Raw genomic sequence first — 18,223 nt, forward strand, 5'->3', positions numbered from 1 at the left:
GCACTCTGATGAGTCCAATAACATAGTGAAAGAAGTGACCCCCTTTGGTATTTTGGACTTTGTATTTTATAGTCATTTCTAGCTTCAGTTATATGTATGTAATTGGAACTCATATATATTTGTAAGGGATTTTAATTAATTTATTCCGCTGTATAAAATTTTATCATGCACTCGTAATCTTATTTCTGTATCTTACACCCATTTTTCTTAATTAGCATTTGGGATGTCGCAGATGATATTGGAGCAGAATTACACGGATAAAATCCCTTACACTGAGTCCTTAGGTAGAAAGACCCTTAGAGTACTTAGGAAGAATAAGTCCTCTTATAAAAAATTAAACCACCAACTCGTGTCTTCCTTTCATTTGTAGGAATGACACGAGGAAGACCATCCGTAGAGCGTACTGAGCAATCTGAAGCGCTGGATCACTTGACCAGGGTTGAATTTGCTGAACTCTTTCGAGCCATCCGAGGATTGACTATAGCTGTAAGACAAAATCAAGCCAACCCTTATCCACTTCTTGCCCTAGAATACTGAACAGTCGAGAGGTCCATTTCCCACAACATAGCAGAGTTTAGGAAGCTTAACTCACCACATTTTGGAGATGGCCCTGACCCCTTAGTAGCCGAAGCCTGGATCTTACAGATAGAGAAGTTTTTCTCTGTTCTAGTCCTGATTGAGGAATAGAAGGTTCCCTTAGCAGCTTTTATGCTCAACAATGAAGCCGAACACTTGTGGCGACTTAAGAAGGAAGTCCTACCTACCCCTACCACCTGGAAAGTTTTCATGGATGCATTATTTGATAAATTCTTCCTTGCCTATGTCCGAGAAAAGAAGGAGGAGAAATTTTAGGATCTCCGCCAAGGATATCTAACAGTTGCCCAGTATGCAGCCCGTTTTGTCCAACTGTCTAAATTTGCCTTTTAATGGTCAACCCAGAAAGTCAAAAAGTTAGGAAGTTTTTAAAGGGCCTTCGTGCCAACATCTATGATCGGGTCGCAATGTTGAGACGTAGCTCATATACAGAGGTGGTAGAACATACCCAGTCGGTCGAAGACCTCATCTCGGCTAAGCACCAATGCATTGTTTGAGTCCTTACCCAACAACAACCCCAACAGCCTAGAAGGAGACTACCTGACTTAGTAAGTAGCCACTCTGATAAACAAACTAAAATTACCCTTCCCCCTGCCTTGTCTCCACCTATAGCTTAGCCTGCCTGACCTAACCAACCCTGTCAGCATTGTGGTCACTCGCATGGTGATCTACCCTATTGGCATATCAATCACACCTACTATCGGTGCGGAAGCACCCAACATCTCATAAAAGACTGCTCCTAGTGACCGAAAAATATGGCCAGACCTGTAGCTCAGGGTTGTGTGTACCACCTAGATGAACCCAATGTTCTCCCCACTCCTATTCTTATCCAGAGTATGCTTTCTATCCATGATACTTCTGCCAAGGGTTTGATCGAAACAGGTGCTACTCACTCTTTTATTTTCTGTGCATTTGCTTGTAATCTTGATTTTATGTCAGAACCTTTAGCAAAAATATTAATGGTAGAAACTCCCTCTAGGGCACTATTAGAAGCTCACTGTGTATATAAAGATTGTAAGATAAAAGCTTCAGGGATAGAAGTACTTGTGAATATAATATTATTAGATTTTTCAGGATTTTATGTGATATTAGGAATGGACTGGTTAGAAAAGTATAGAACATTAATCGATTGTGAAAGTAAAATTGTAAATTTACGGTCCCAGAAAAAGGACTAAAACATATTGTTATTATTTTTCCTAATAATTAAATAAACAGAAATATGGATGTTGATCCTGCTGTGTGTTCCATACTGATTATTTGTAACTTTTTGGATGTATTTCCCATCAAACTTCCTGATTTGCCTCCCCCGCGAGAAGTAGAGTTCCTAATTGAATTGTTGCCTAGAACCCAATCAACCTCGAAGCCCACCTATTTTATGAGTCGTGCTGAGATTGCAGAACTATAAAATCAGCTTTCGAACTAATCACCTGGAAGTTTATTCGCCCTAGCCATTCTCCTTGGGGCGTTTCTGTATTGTTCGTGAAAAAGAAAGATGGTTCTTTCAGACTATGTGTGGATTTTTGGCAACACAACCAAGTGACAGTTAAAAGCAATTACCCCTTACCTCGGATCAATGACCTTTTTGATCAACTGTAAGGAGTCACGGTCTTCTCTAAGATTGACCTTAGGATGGGATACCACCTGCTGAGAGTCAAAGAAGAAGATATTCTGAAGACTACTTTCCGATATAGGTACGATTTGTATGAATTCAAGATAATGTTGTTGGGGTTAACCAATGCTCCTGCAGCCTTCATGGACCTCATGAACAGAGTTTTTCGGCACGCACTAGATTAGTACGTCATCATATTTATTGGTGATAACTTAATGTACTCTAAGAGCTTGGGGGAACATATAGTACATTTGATTAAAGTGTTGGAGACCCTTAGCTAGAACCAACTGTATGCTAAACTTAGCAAATGCTCCATCTGGTTGGATCAAGTTTTCTTTTTCGGTCATGTAATTTCGAGTGAAGGAGTTTCTGTGGATCCGTCCAAGGTTGAAATAGTAGTCAATTGAAATATGCCCACCGATGTGGCTAAGGTACGTAGTTTCCTTGGTTTGGCAGGTTACTATGGCGATTCATCGATGATTTGCTAAGATTGCTGCTCCATTGACCTGACTCACCCGAAAGGGCATACCATTTATCCGGAATTATAAGTGCAATGAGAGCTTCATGGAATTGAAGCATCGTTTTACCTCTGCTTCTGTGTTGATCCTCCTTGACAATATGCAAAGATTTCAGGTATACTGCGATGCATATCATATTAACTTGGGGTGTGTCTTGATGCAACATGGTAGAGTGGTTGCTTATGGGTCCCCACAATTGATACCTCACAAGTGAAACTACCCTACCCATGGCCTGGAGTTGGCGGACATTATCTTTGTGCTGAAGATATGATGTCATTATCTGTTTGGCTAGACTTTTTGAGATTTACACTGAACACAAGAGTTTGAAGTACATCTTCTCGTAGAGGGAGTTAAATATGAGACAGAGACGCTGGATGGATCTCCTGAAGGATTATGTCTGCAAGATCATCTATCACCCTGGTAGAGGAAATATAGTCACCGATGCACTGAGCCGCAAGAAGTCTGTATTATTGGCCCAAACCATGGTCTCCAGTTAGAAATTGATGGATACTATGCAGTCTCTTCACCTTAGCTACTCAGCAAAGACACCTATCTTGCTCAGATCCGAGCCTTGTTGGATCTCTTCGTAAAAATCTGGAAAGCTTAGTCTATGGAGCCGAAACTCACCAAGAATTTAGGTAAGTTCTCTTCTCATGATTCTCCTGATTTTAGGATTTTAGATGATGGATTGTTTAGATTTTGGAACCAAATTTGGGTCCCCGTTATTGTAAGGGTGGATGTTCTCAAGATCGCCCATGCTTCTAAGTTATCCATCCATCTTGGGAGTGTCAAGATGTACCAAAACATGAAGTGTGAATACTGGTGGCCAAAAACAAAGAAGGATATAGTCGACTACATCTCTCGATGCCTTACTTATCAGAGGATTATGGTAGAAATCAGAGATCCAATGGTTTGTTACAAGGCCTCCCAATTCTAGAGTGGAAGTGGGAGCATGTAACTATGGATTTTATCACAGGATTGCCTAGTACTTGTTTTGGTTAGAATGCTATTTAGGTCATCATTGACAGGCTAACTAAGACTGCCCATTTTCTGCCAATCAGAACCACTGACTCCACCAGCAAATTAACACGCCTATATGCTGATGAGATTGTTTGACTTCATGGTGTTCCCTCATCTATTATATTTGATCGAGATCCTCGATTTACCTCCCACTTCAAGACAGCCTTCAGGAAGCTCTGGGGTCTGGATTGTATTTCAGCACTACTTATCATCCCCAAATGGATGGTTAGTCAGAACGTACAATCCAGACATTAGAAGACATGTTGCGTGCCTGTGTCCTCGACTTTGACGATAACTAGTATGAGTATCTTCCCCTATGTGAATTTGCTTATAATAACAGTTATCATTCCAATATCGGTATGCCTCTGTATGAGGTATTGTACGATAGACCTTGCCGTTCTCCCACTTGTTGGAGTGAAATCGAAAACCAGTGCCGTTTGGGACTAAACTTCATCCAAGAGACTATTAAAAAGGTCACAATTATCTGCAAGAACCTGGCTACTGCTCAAAGCTGTCAGAAGAGTTATACCGATAATCGTAGGCAACCCCTAAAATTTATCGTTGGTGACCAGGTTTTCCTCAAGGTTTTCCCCTGCAAGGAAAAAATGCAGCTCAGGAAAAGAGAAAAGTTAAGCCCTCGTTATGTGGGACCTTTTTGGATCATTGAGCGCATTGGACCCGTGGCATACCACCTCATTTTATCTCAAGAGTTTACGAGTTTACATGACGTCTTTCATCTCTCGATGCTTAAAAGGTACCACCCTAACTCTTCTCATATCATTCCTCACACTGGAACGCAGATATTAGCAGATATGATGTATAAAAAATTCTCGTAGAGATTCTTGCATGGACCGACAAGGTCTTGCGCAACAAGATGATTCCCATGTGAAGGTGTAGTGGCAACATCATACCCCGGAAGAAGCCACGTAGGAGCTGGAGAACGAGATGAGGAAGAAGTATCCAGACCTGTTTGAAATAAATTTAGGAACCAAATTGTTCTAAAGTGGGGAGATGTAACACCCCACCCATCGTTGTGCTTAATTAAAGTGAAAAACCATATTTATTTGGGCCTTTATGCCACATTGAACTCATTTAATTTACTCTGTAACTTATTATCGTAATTTATAAATTTTGTCAATTTTTAATTAGTTCTATTTAATTTTAATTTAGTTGTATTTATTTTATTTTAGTACAAAAAAATTAAATTTCGAAAAAATGGCGAAACAAGAAAAATTTCATGGGAAAGGGGAGCGGCCCGCGCAGGCGCTTGCGTACTGTGCACGGACATGCGTGCACAATAGGTGCAGGAGGTGCACATGGCGCATGTCCCATCCATGTGTGGGTGCGGGGTTATACCTTGGGCGCGTCCTGTAGCGTGTAGGCGGGTCGTCCGGGCATCACTTCACGCGCGAATAGGCACTGCTACACTATGCGCTTGCTATCTGCACAATAGGCCTGTGCAGATAGGCCCTTGTGCGTGCAGCAGGGAGGGTTGTGTGCCTGTAGGCTAACGCGCCGGGTGGGCCACTGCTTCATCGGGAAGTGCACTACTGTCACCTTGGGCAGCGCGCCACCACTGCTTGCAGAGGAACTTTCCTCTCTCATTTTTTGTGCCGAGCATCTTTTTCTCTCTCTTTTCACTGGATTTCGCCACTTAGTGCGAATTTGACGGATTCTAATTTTTATAAATAAGGTTTTCCCTTGTCATTCTTCCGAACACTTTCATTCTTTCATTTTTCAAGAATTAGAGAGAGAGAAAGAGAGAGTGATTTAGAGAGAGAAGGAGGGAAAGAAAAGAAGAACGGTGAAGGATAAATTATCAAAGTTTCGATAAGAAATTTAATATTTTCTTAAACATCTCAAGGGGTATTTTTAGATTAAAAAAATTATTAAATATGATAATTGTGATTTTGCCTGTTTTACATGCTTTTGTGTTTGTCGGTCTAATAAGTTGAATTGTTCTTGATTTTAAGCATGCTATGTGATTTATTAACACTTGATGATTTGCATGTATTAAAAATAATATGAAGTTTGTATTGTTACCTGGAAAAATAAACAAAAAACAAAAAAAAAAGAGAAATGTGGAATGAAGCATGAATGGTCCGAAGTGTGTAATGTATTGACATGCATAATGCATTAAATGTTTTGTTAGGATTTTTATCTCTGTGGGGTATCTTTTCCCCTAACCCCATCCAGAGTATCTAGTTCTCCCTCCCCCATTTGGTCTAGAAAGACGTAAGAGGACTGCTCCCTGTGGATGACGACGTACCATCTGAAGAGAGTGGTGATGTAAATATCTGTTAGGGGTTACCTTTGGCTAAGTACTATCATGACTATAGAATATCTTATAAGACCACTATGGTCAGTACAACCGTGGTCATTGATCGTACCATGATTTGGCAAGCCAGAAATGTGTCTGAGCATATTGCCAGTATCTGTATCTGATCTGGTTATTCTACATGGGTAGTTAGAAATTTGTATATTCTTTTAGAGATAAAAGTTGTAATGACTTCGCGAAGCATGACACGAAAATCTGTGCATTTTATGATTTATTTAGTTTTCTCTATTATTGGGTATGATGTGTGTTTGTTTTGCTTTTATTAACGTGTTGTCTTCTCTAATAAATAGATTATTTTTATAATGTAAGATAGGTCTACAAAGTCAAATGGTAAGTATTTATGTTAGAATAATTCACTTTTAAAACCTTACGATATTATTTAAATATTATATTAATTACTGAGTATATGAAACTCACTCTTTCTATGCCCCCTAGATGAGGAAGAAAATGAGGAATCGCAAGCTGACCTACTTATTGAAGTTTATGAAGATCCCATGGATCCATAAAACTTGAGTGCATGATCATTCCCGCGCTCTGATGAGTCCAATAGCATAGTGAAAGAAGTGGCCTTCTTTTGTATTTTGGACTTTGTATTTTGTAGCCACTTTTGGCATCACTTATATGTATGTAATTGGAACTCATATATATTTGTAAGAGATTTGTATTAATTTGTTCCATTGTATAAAAGTTTATCATGCACTCGTAATCTTGTTTTTGTATTTGACACCCATTTGCATTAATTAGCATTTAGAATGTCAGAACAAGATAGTTGTGTGATAAGACTGCATGACAATTGAGGTGACAAGACCGCATGGGCTGATGGGACATGCGTCGTTAGTGTGTGGATTGTTGCGCGCATAAGTGCCTGAGGGCCCATGTGCATTCGGGTGCGTAGGTCAGCTACCACACGCGAAGTAACTGTGCGAAGAGCTGCACAGTCAGGCGAGATGTGATGTCATATGCGTAGGGCGGACACAATGTGTGCATCGGCATGCGAGCACGGTCCCCCTCGCGTGTGCAGGCAATGTTTCCCACAAGTTTGTTGGATTTTTTTCCCTTATTTGATTTTTCCTTCGTTTTCTTCTTTCTTTCTTCATAAATAATTATAAAATAAATTAGAATAAAAATAAAAATATAAAAATAAAATGGTTAATTAAAAGCAATTTAGAAATAGTTAAAACAAACATTTCATGACAACGACACACCGAAAAGCATGCAACCACAATTTCAAATATCGTTAGGAAATTAATGTTTAAAGACTGTAAGACCTAAAAATCATGGAGTTTTGGACACCACATTTAAGCGAAAAGATTTCAGGGTGTTACATTCTCTTCACCTTACCAAAAATTTTGTCCTCCAAATTGAAAAAGTTTTTAAAACAAATCAAGAAATTTGTCCCACATTTCTTCTTCTACTTCTCAAGTGGCTTCGTCCTGAGTATGATGCTGCCATAACACCTTGGCTATAGGAATCCTCTGATTACGCCAAATCTTGTCAGTCAAATCGACAATCTCATTAGGATACTCCACATAAGTCATGTAGGAATTGACATGAACCAACTGATGCGGGATGATGTGAGAAGGATCATGGTGGTACTTTTTGAGCATGAGGATATGAAGAACATCATGTAGGGTAGTATATTCTTGGGAAAAGTAAGACAGTATGCCACGGGACCTACACGCTCTAAAATCTCAAAAAGTCCAACAAAGTGATGACTTAGCTTTCTTTTTTTTCTGAACCGCATCTTTTCCTTGTACGGAAAGACCTTAAGAAAAACATGGTCACCAATAGCAAATTCCAAGGCTGTCTTTTGATTGTCAACATAACTCTTCTGATAACTATGGGCAGTGATAAGGTTTTTTCAAATGACAATAACCTTTTCAACAGTTTTCTAGACATAATCCATTCCAAGGAGATGCTTATTCTCAATCTCACTCCAACAAGTTGGGGATCGACAAGGCTTACCATAGAGAGCTTCAAATAGAGCCATATTGATACTGGAGTGATAGTTACTGTTGTAAGTAAACTCGGCAAGGGGGAGGTGTTGATCCCAACTACCACCAAAGTCTAGTACACAAACTCTCAATATATCCTCCAACATCTAAATAGTTCGCTTATACTATTCATCAGTCTATGAGTGATAAGCAGTATTGAAGTACAAGCTGGAGCCAAGAGCTTTTTGGAAACTATCCTAAAAATGAAAGGTGAAACAAGGATCACTATCTAAAACCATAGAAGTAGGAACACCATAGAGTCAGACAATATCCTTAACATACAATTGGGCTAACTTACTGGTTGAGTCTATAGTCTTTATTGTAAGAAAATGGGTAGACTTGGTCACTCTGTCCACAATGACCATATAGCATCACGATGTGAACTCATCCTTAGCAAATCAATAATGAATTTTATGGTTACATGCTCTCATTTCCATTCGGGGATAGGAAGACCTTGCAAAAGACCGCTAGGTATCTGATACTCAGCCTTGATACTTCAGTAAGTGAGACATCAAAAAATAAATCAACAATATCTTTTCTTCGTACCAGGCCATCAGAATGACGCCTCAGATTATGATACATCTTGGTGCTTTCAGGGTGGATAGACAATTTGGATGCATAGTGTAACACCTCAAAAATCTTTGCGCTCAATTTGTAATGTGAATATCTATTTATTCGGGCCCTAAAGCCACTTAAACTCCTTAGATATTTTGTATTTTAAATTTTAAATTTTTATTTAATTAAATAATTCTTAAAATTTATTACTTTATTTCTTTATTGAAAATTATATTTTGTTGTTATTTAAAATAATTTTCAGAAAAAACGGAGAAAATATGAAAAAATCTCACAGGAAAACACCTGCAGGAAGGGTCCCACCCGCACAGGCACTGCACACTGCATAGGCATGCGCGCGTTCGACAAGCATATGACTTGCACATTGTGCTCACGTCCCGTCTGTGCGGGGTGCAAGACTCAGACTGTATGCGCGTCCGCACAGTAGGCTTGTGTGCATGGGCCTGTGAGGAGTAGGTCCTGCGCGCGCGATTGATTGGGGCAGTGTGTAGCTGCCTTGAGTAGTGTGCACTACCGCTTTGGGTAGTGTGCACCACTGGTTGGGCAGCTAGCCGCCATCGACTTAGGTGGTGTGCTGCCGTCACTTGGGCGATGTGCCGCTGTCGATTGGGTGGTGTGCCTCCATTTTTTGCGCTGTTGTCACGTTGCGTGTCCATCCGTTGGTCACATCTGTCAGTCATCACATCAGTTCTTTTCTCATTGACTTTCTCTCTCTTCACCAGATTTTACCACTTGGCATAAATTTGAAGGTCCCCATTTTCTATAAATAGGGATTGTCCCTTCACCATTTTCTCATCACTTCTATTTCATTCTTCCATCTTCCAAGAGCTTAGAGAGAGAGAGAGAGAGATCTAAAAAGAGAGGGAGAGAAGAAGAAGAAAAAAAGGTGTAGGAAACTTCGAAGTTTCAGTAAGAAATTTAGTATTTACTTTTAAACATCTTAAGGAGCATTTCTATAATAAAATTTATGAAGTTTGAATTTATGATTTGCATGGTTAAATTTTAAAGTCTAAAAGAAGTAAATTTTACGTGACAATGCATGTTTTATGATCATATATGAACTTGTTAATTTGTATGTGATTTAAATGATTTAGTTCTTGAAATTAATACTGATATGTGATCTAATTGATGGTGGAAAAGTGATTAAGCATGAAATGGTGTATAAACATAAAAAACATGTATCGGTATTGACATGCATAATTTATAAAATGTTTCGTTATACTTTTTATCTATGAGAAGTTATTATTTCTCCCCCATCTAGTCTGAAAAGACGTGAGAGGACTACTGCATGTGGATGACAGCATACTTTCTGACGAGAGTGGTGATATGGTATTACTGTAGGGGTCACCTTTATCGAAGTATGGTCGTAGCCATAATTTAATTGTAGGACCATTATGGTTGGCACGGCCGTGGTCATAGATCGTGTCTTGGTTTGGCAAGCTGCAAATGTGCTATTGGCTTGGCAAGCCATAAATTACTGTTATAACTGAACTAGTCATTCCACATAGGTAGTCAAAAATTTATACTGCCCTCAGTAGATGAAAGTCGGAATGACTTTGCAAAGAATGACACGAAAAACTATGCATATTATGATTTATTTTATTTTCTCTATTGTCAGCGTGATTGATTGATATGACAATGGCATGGTGGATTTGATTTTTTTTAATAAATAAATTGTTTTGATAAATGAAGGAATGACCCTGACATGAGTCTTAATGGTAAGTATTGATGATATAATTAATCACTTTTAAAATCTTATAATGTTATTTAAATATTATTTTTCTTACTGAGTATATGGAACTTACTCCTTTCAATTCCCCCTCTAGATGAGGAAGATAGTGAGGAACCGATCGTTGACTTAGCCCTTGATGTCTTTGAGGATCTCGTGGATCTATAAATCTTCTTGAGTGCATGACTTTTTCAGCACTCTGATGAGTCCTTTTACATAATGATAGAAGTGACTCTTTTTGTATTTTGATATTTTGTATTTTGTTGCCACTTCTAGCCTCAGTTATATATGTAATTGGAATTCATATATTTTGTAAGAGATTTGTAATAAATTGCTCCGCTGTATATAATTAACTACTATACACTCGTAATCTATTTCTGTATCTAGAACTCTATGCCTTAATTAACATTTGGGATGTCACACATAGGCTTCCTTTAGAGCATCCAATATGAGCTCAGGTTCGCTAAATACCCATATTCGATCTCATAATCGGTACAATCCATCATTGGTTATTCTAAAGTTGCAGACTTCTTCGGAGGCAAACTTGTCTATGTCCTTCAAAATTTCAAGATCTGTAGCTTGGACTTCCCAAATTTTCATGAAGAGTGTGCGCTGGATTTGAATTTGGGCAATGTATGCACCATTGTCGTAATGATTCAAACGAAGACTTTGAATTATCTCGAGCATCCTCTAGCTAGAAACCATCAACTTGGCCAACATGGTTGAGTCTTTCTGATTAAGGGCATCTGCGATTACATTACCTTTACCTTGGTGGTATAGGATCTTACACTCATAGTCCTTAAAGAGGTCCACCCAATGCCTTTGTCTCATGTTCAACTCATTCTTAGAAAACAGATACTTTAGACTTTTGTGATTGGTGTAGATTTAAAAAGTCTAACCATATAGATAGTGGCATCATATCTTCAAGGCAAAGACAATGGCGGCAAGCTCAAGATCATTAGGGGGTAGTTACGTTTATGTGGCTTCAGTGGCCTGAAATCATATGCCATTACCCGACCACGATGTATGAGTACACATCCCAGACCAACATGAGACGCATCATAGTAAACTTGAAATCTTTCAGTATTATTAGGGAGAATAATACTGGAGTAGTGGTGAGTCGACACATGACTTCAATAAAACTATCTTCACTTCTTTAATCCCAATCAAATATGAAACCATGTTTGGTGAAGCGAGTTAAGGGAACGACAATGCAAGAAAAATCCTTGATAAAACATTGATAATATCCTGCTAGTCTTAAAAAGCTACGAACTTCTGTGACACTAGTCAATTGACTCCAATTAATGACATCCTCAACCTTGGAAGGGCCTTCAAAAACTCCCTCTCCAAAAATCATATGACCAAGGAAAGAAATCCAGTTTAATAAAAAAGAGTATTTACTTTATGATCCAGAACTCAGGATTAATAACATAATCTAAAATCTTGTACATGCATCTACAATCAGAAACTCAAAACGCTAAGTAAACTCTCCCTACTTAACCCACATTCAATAAAGACGTGAAAACTAAGGTAACTGGAAAACAAATAAAGAACTAGAATTAACAAGATGCCACGAGACTTACCTTGATAAGTGATCCCAATTCCTAGCACAAGTTTGTTGAAGACCCACTCACTCACTCTTGCAAGCGTGGAACTTAAAATAGAGAGAGAGAAGAGAAAGAAAGGGAAAACAGTGAAGAAGGAAACATCAAGGTTTCGGTAAAAAATCTAGTATTACTTTTGACACCTTAAGGAGTATTTTTAGAAAAAAAATTTAATATAATTATTATTTTGTCTGTTCTGCTTACCTCAGCGTTCAAATGAGATGGATTATTCTGATTTTCAAACTTGCTATGTGATGTATTGACACTTGATGAATTTGCATGTAATATATGAAATATGTAGTCTGCAATAGTAAAAGTAAAAGTAAAAGAAAAAAAGAATGGTGGAATGAAGCCTGTATGGTCCGAAGTATATCTGTATTGACATTCATATTGCATCAAGTATTTCGTTAGGCTTTTTATCTCTGAGTGGTATCTGTTCCCCTTACCCTTCGGGGTATCTATTTTCCCCTCCCCTATCTGGTCTGGAAAGACGTAAGAGAACCACTCCAGTGGATGATGGTGTACCCTCTGACGAGAGTGGTATCACACTATCTGTATAGGTCACCTGTGGCTAAGTAATGTCATGACTATAGACTATCTGTTAGGACCACTATGGTTGGTACGACCGTGGTCATAGATCGTACCATGGTTTGGCCAGCCAGAAGTGGGATTGAGCAAATTGTTGTATCTGTATCTGATATGGTCATTCCACTTAAGCAGTTGGAAATCTGTATGTGCCCTTAGATATGGTTTGTAACAACTTCGCGAAGCACGACACGAAAAATCTGTGCATTTTATGAGTTATATCATTTTCTCTATTATTTGGCATGATATATGTGTATTTGATTATCTGTGCTAATGTACTATTATTTTGATATTCAAATAAATGGTTTCCTTTTCTAATGATGAGTTAGGTAAACAAGGAAGCTAAACAGTGAGATAAAATAATAAACTTTTGAAATCTTACAATGTTAATTTAATTTTTTTTTTACTGAGCATATATAACTCACTCTTTCTATTCTTCCTAAATGAGGAACCGCAGGTAGACCTACCCTTGGAAGTCTATGAGGATCCAGCGAATCCACAAGTCTGAGTGCATGACTGTTCCCGCACTCTGATGAATTCTAGTAGCATAACGAAAGAAGTGGCACTTATGTTTTGTATTTTGTAGCCACATCTGGCCTCAGTGATGTACGTATTTAGAATATTATATATATATTTGTAAGGAATTTGTTAAAGTTTGATTCCACTATATATATATTATCATACACTCGTTACTCTGAATCTGTATCTGACACTCATTTGGCTTAATTGGCACTTGAGATGTCACAGGGGGGATTATAGCAGAATATTGCAGAACAAATTCCTTGCACTGAGGCCTAAGATAGATAAATCTTTTAGAGTACTTAGAGAAGATAAATATCGTCTTTTCAAAGATTAAGCCTCCAACTAGTGTCTTTTTTTCTTTTATAGGAATGACGCAAGGAAGACCGTCTATAGAGCGTACTGAACGACTTGAAGCCCCAGATCATCCAACCAAGGTTGAATTTACAGAATTTTTTCGAGCCATTCAAGGATTAACTACAACTGTAGGACAAAACCAAGCCAACCTTTATCCACCCCCTGCCCCTGAATTCTGAAACACATATCGATCTATTTCCTACAATATAGCAGAGTTTAGGAAACTTAACCCCCCACACTTTGAAGGTGGCCCTGATCCTTTAGTAGTCAAAGCTTGGATCCTGCAAATAGAAAAGTTTTTCTCTGTACTAGACTTGACTGAAGAATAAAAAGTCCCTCTTGCAGTCTTCATGTTAAACGGTGAGGTCGAACACTGGTGGCGACTTAAGAAAGAAGTAATACCTACCCCTACTACTTAGGAAGTTTTCATGGATGCTTTTTTTGATAACTTTTTTCCTACTTATGTTCGGAAAAAGAAAGAGGAGGAATTCTATGACCTCCATCAAGGAAGCTTATTTGTAGCCTAATATACAGCCCGATTTGTTCAATTGTCTAGGTTTGCCCCTTTAATGGTCACCCTTAAAAGTTGAAAAGTCAGGAAGTTTCGCAAAGGCCTTCGTGTTGACATTTATGATCAGGTCACGATACTAAGACCCAGCTCGTATGCAGAGGTATTTGAACATGCCTAGTTGGCCGAAGATCATATATGGGCTAAGTACCAATGATTTGCCCGAGTTCGAGCCCAACAATAACCCCAACAGCTTAGAAAAAAATTATCTGACCCAGTAAGTAACCCCCTAAATAAACTAACCAGAATTGCCCCTCTTCCAACCTTGCCCCAACCTATAGCTCCACCTGCTCGAGCTAACCAACCTTATCAACATTGTGGTCACTCGCATGGTGGTCTGCCTTGTCGGCATGTCAATAATGCCTGCTATCAGTTCGAAAATACCTAGCACCTTATAAGAGACTACCCTCAATGACCAAAGGATGTAGTCTGATCCATAACACAAGGTCGAGTGTACCACTTAGATGGATCTGAAGTCCTTCATGCTCCTGTTCTCATCCAAGGTATGTTTTCTATTCATAATACTCCTGCCAAAACTTCAATTAATAGTAGTGCAACTCACTCTTTTATTTCCTGTGCATTTGCTTGTAATCTAGAATTTAGACTAAAAGCTTTAAGAAAAACACTAGTAGTGAAAACTCCCTCTAAAGGACTACTACTTATTGCGTGTATAAGAACTATAGGATAAAAACTTCAGGGATAGAAGTATGTCTAAACCTAATACTATTATATTTTGTAGGATTTGATATAATATTAGAAATGGATTGGTTGGAAAAGTATAGAGTTATAATAGACTATGAAAGTAAAATTATAACTTTACAATCCCGAAAAAAGAAATAAAAGTTGTTATTATCATTATTTTCTAACAATTGAATGAACAGGAATATGGACACTAATCCTCCTATGTCTTCCATACCCATTGTTTATAATTTTCCTGATGTTTTTCTCATCGAACTCCCTGGTCTACCTCCCCCACGTGAGGTAGAGTTCCTGATTGAATTATTGCTAGGAACCCAGCCGATTTTAAAGCCCACGTATCGCATGAGTCGCACTAAGCTAACAGAGTTGGAATATTAGCTTTTTGATCTTATCACCCAAACATTTATTCACCCTAGCTATTCTCTTTGGGGCGCTCCACTGTTGTTTGTAAAGAAAAAGGATGGTACCCTCCGACTCTGCGTGGACTATAAACCTACCCTTGGAAGTCTATGTTGATCTTGTTGATCCACAAGTCTGAGTGTATAACTATTCCCACACTCTGATAAATTCCAGTAGCATAGCATAAGAAGTGGCCCTTATGTTTTGTATTTTGTAGTCACATCTGGCCTCAGTGATGTATGTATTTAGAACATTATATATATATTTGTAAGAAATTTTTTAAGGTTTGATTCCGCTGCATAAATATTATCATGCACTCATTATTCTGTATCTGAATCTGTATCTGACACCTATTTGGCTTAATTAGCACTTAAGATGTCACAGGTCAGCTGGCAGTTCCTCATTCTCTTCCTCATCTTGGGGGGAGAGGGGCATGGAAAGAGTGAGTTCCACATCCTCACTAAGAAAAATAATATTTAAATAACATCGTAAGGTTTTAAAGGTGAATTATTCTAACGTAAATACTTACCACTTAGTTCCTTCATAGACCTATCTTACCTTATGAAAATAATTTGTTTATTAGAGAAAAAAATCACGTTAATATAATCAAGACAAAACCACATCATACTAGATAATAGAGAAAATTAAATAAATCATGAATTGCTCAGATTTTCATGTCATACTTTGCGAAGTCGTTACGACCTCCATCTCTAAAGGTAAATACATATTTTGACTATTCATGTGGAATGACCAGATCAGATATAGATAACAGCAATTTGCTCAGATACATTTCTGGCTTGCCAAACCATAGTATGATCTATGACCACGACCGTATCAATCATAATGTTCTTATCATATATTCTTTAGTCACGACAATACTTAGCCAAAGGTGATCCCTAATAGATATTCACGTCACCACTCTCGTCAGAGAGTATGCCGTCATCCATATAGAGCGATTCTCTTATGTCTTTTTAAACCAGATGGGGGAGGAGGAAGCAGATATCTCGGATGGGGTTAGGGGAACAGATATCCCTTAGAGATAAAAAGCCTAATGACATACTTGATGCATTATGCATGTCAATATAGATACATACTTCAGACCATTCATGCTTCATTCCACCTTTTTTTGTTTTTTTTATATATAATATATATACTTTTTAGGTAACCTTACCAGTTTTTTATTATTTTAATTACCTACAAATCATCAAGTGTCTATAAATCACATAACATGCTTGAAATGAGGACGATTCAACTTATTAAGCCTACAAACACAAAAGCATGCAAAATCACAAATTATCAATTTAATGTTTTCTTTTTTGTCTAAAAATACCCCTTAAGACGTTTAAAGAAATATTAAATTTCTTATCGAAATCTTGATAATTTCTTCTACACTGTTTTTCTTTTCTTCCTCTCTTTCTTTCCCTAGATCACTTTTTCTCTCTCTCTAATTCTTGAAAGGTGAAAGAATGAAAGTGTGGAGAAAATAGGAAGGAATGGCCCCCATTTATAGAAATTGGATGCTGTTGGATTTGCACAAAGTGGTAAAATTCATTAAAGAGAGAGAAAAAGATTATGGGCATGAAAAACGGAGGAGGAAACGGCTACATGTTGCTCGAAGTGGATGGCGGCACACTGCCTGAGGTAGCAACGGCCTCCCCACACGGCACGATGCAGGCGCACGGTCCACCCTGTTGCAGGCGTAGGCCTACTGCACCAAGCCCCCAGGCGCGCAGGTGCTTATCTGCCCAAGCCTCCTGCGCGGACGGCACGCACACAGTGTGCAACACCTGTCCCCGCGAGAGGTGATGCGCGAACAGCCCACCTGTGCACGGCAAGATGCACGAAGGGTTGACCCCACGCCGCACGCGCAGTGCGCACATCATGCGCCTGTTGTGCGCACGTGCACATGCATAGCGCACGGGCGCTCGTGCGGATAGCCATTTCCTACTGGATTTTTTTCTCTTTTTTTCGTATTTTCAAAATTCATTTTTTAAAAAATAAATAAAAAAATAAATAATTTGACTAAAATAAAATAAAATAAACTAAAATTAAATAAAAACTGACATAATTTATGAATTATGATAATAATATACGGAGTAAATTAAATAAGTTCAATGTATCCTAAAGGCCCGAATAAATCGAATTTTTTAAATAAATTAAGCACAGTGATGGGCGGGGTGTTACATCTCCCCCACCTTAGAAAATTTTAGTCCCCAAATTTGTCTTGAACAGGTTCAGAAACTTTTCCCTCATCTCACTTTCCAACTCCCATGTCTCCTCTTTTGGTGTATGATGCTACCACTGCACCTTCACCATGGAATCATCTTGTTGCGCAAGACCTTGTTGGTTCATCTAAGAATCTGTACAGAGATTTCCTCATATATCATATTAGCTTATATCTATGTTTCATTATGAGGAATGATATGAGAAGGGTTAAAGGTAGTACCTTTTGAGCATCGAGATGTAGAAAATATCATGTAAACCGTGAATTCTCGAGGTAGAGTAAGGCAACACGCCACGAGTCCAATACGCTCAATAATCCGAAAATTTCCCACATAACGAGGGCTTAACTTCCTTCTTTTTCTTAACCGCATCTTTCCCTTATAGGGAAAAACCTTGAGGAAAACTTAGTCTCCAACAGCGAATTTCAAGGGTCACCTATAATTATTAGAGTAACTCTTCTGACGGCTCTAGGTGGTAGCCAAGTTCTTACAGATGATCGCAACCTTCTTAATAGTCTCTTGGATGATGTCCGATCTCAAATGACGCTGGTTTACAACTTCACTCCAATAAGTGGGAGAACGGCAAGGCCTATTGGACAATGCTTCATATGGAGCCTTGTCGATGCTGGAATGATAACTATTATTATAAGAAAATTCATATACGAGAAGATACTCAATTCAGTTATCACCAAAGTAAAAAACACAAGCATGCAACATGTCTTCTAATGGCTGGATCGTACATTTTGACTGATCATCCGTTTGAGGATGATAAGTGGTGCTGAAATACAATCCAGACCCCAGAGCTTCCTAAAAGTTATCCTAAAAGTTGGAGGTAAATCAAGGATCTCGATTGGACACAATGGATGAGGGAACACCTTGAAGTCAAATAATCTCA

General features: G+C 38.4%; 1 protein-coding gene across 1 annotated transcript; it reads left to right on the forward strand.

Annotated features, from left to right (window-relative positions):
• Nucleotides 1–2,613: 2,613 nt before the first annotated feature.
• Nucleotides 2,614–3,837, forward strand: LOC148268846 (uncharacterized). Its single transcript, XM_088212200.1, has 5 exons — nt 2,614–2,634; nt 2,780–2,836; nt 3,066–3,181; nt 3,394–3,631; nt 3,736–3,837. The coding sequence occupies exons 1-5, from the start codon at nt 2,614–2,616 to the stop codon at nt 3,835–3,837; spliced, it is 534 nt and encodes a 177-aa protein (XP_088068326.1).
• Nucleotides 3,838–18,223: the final 14,386 nt, after the last annotated feature.

Source organism: Carica papaya, chromosome 2, assembly GCF_054855325.1.
Source record: "Carica papaya isolate Zhongbai chromosome 2, ASM5485532v1, whole genome shotgun sequence".
Classification (NCBI taxonomy): Eukaryota; Viridiplantae; Streptophyta; class Magnoliopsida; order Brassicales; family Caricaceae; genus Carica; species Carica papaya.

Excerpts from the sequence above, each read along its gene's own strand:
- LOC148268846 (XM_088212200.1), top strand. The coding sequence starts at position 2,614 with ATGCCCACCGATGTGGCTAAG. Across the intron at positions 3,182-3,393 it reads GATGCACTGAGCCGCAAGAA|GATTTTAGATGATGGATTGT; the intron begins GTCTGTATTATT and ends TCCTGATTTTAG. Across the intron at positions 3,632-3,735 it reads TAGAAATCAGAGATCCAATG|GTCATCATTGACAGGCTAAC; the intron begins GTTTGTTACAAG and ends AATGCTATTTAG.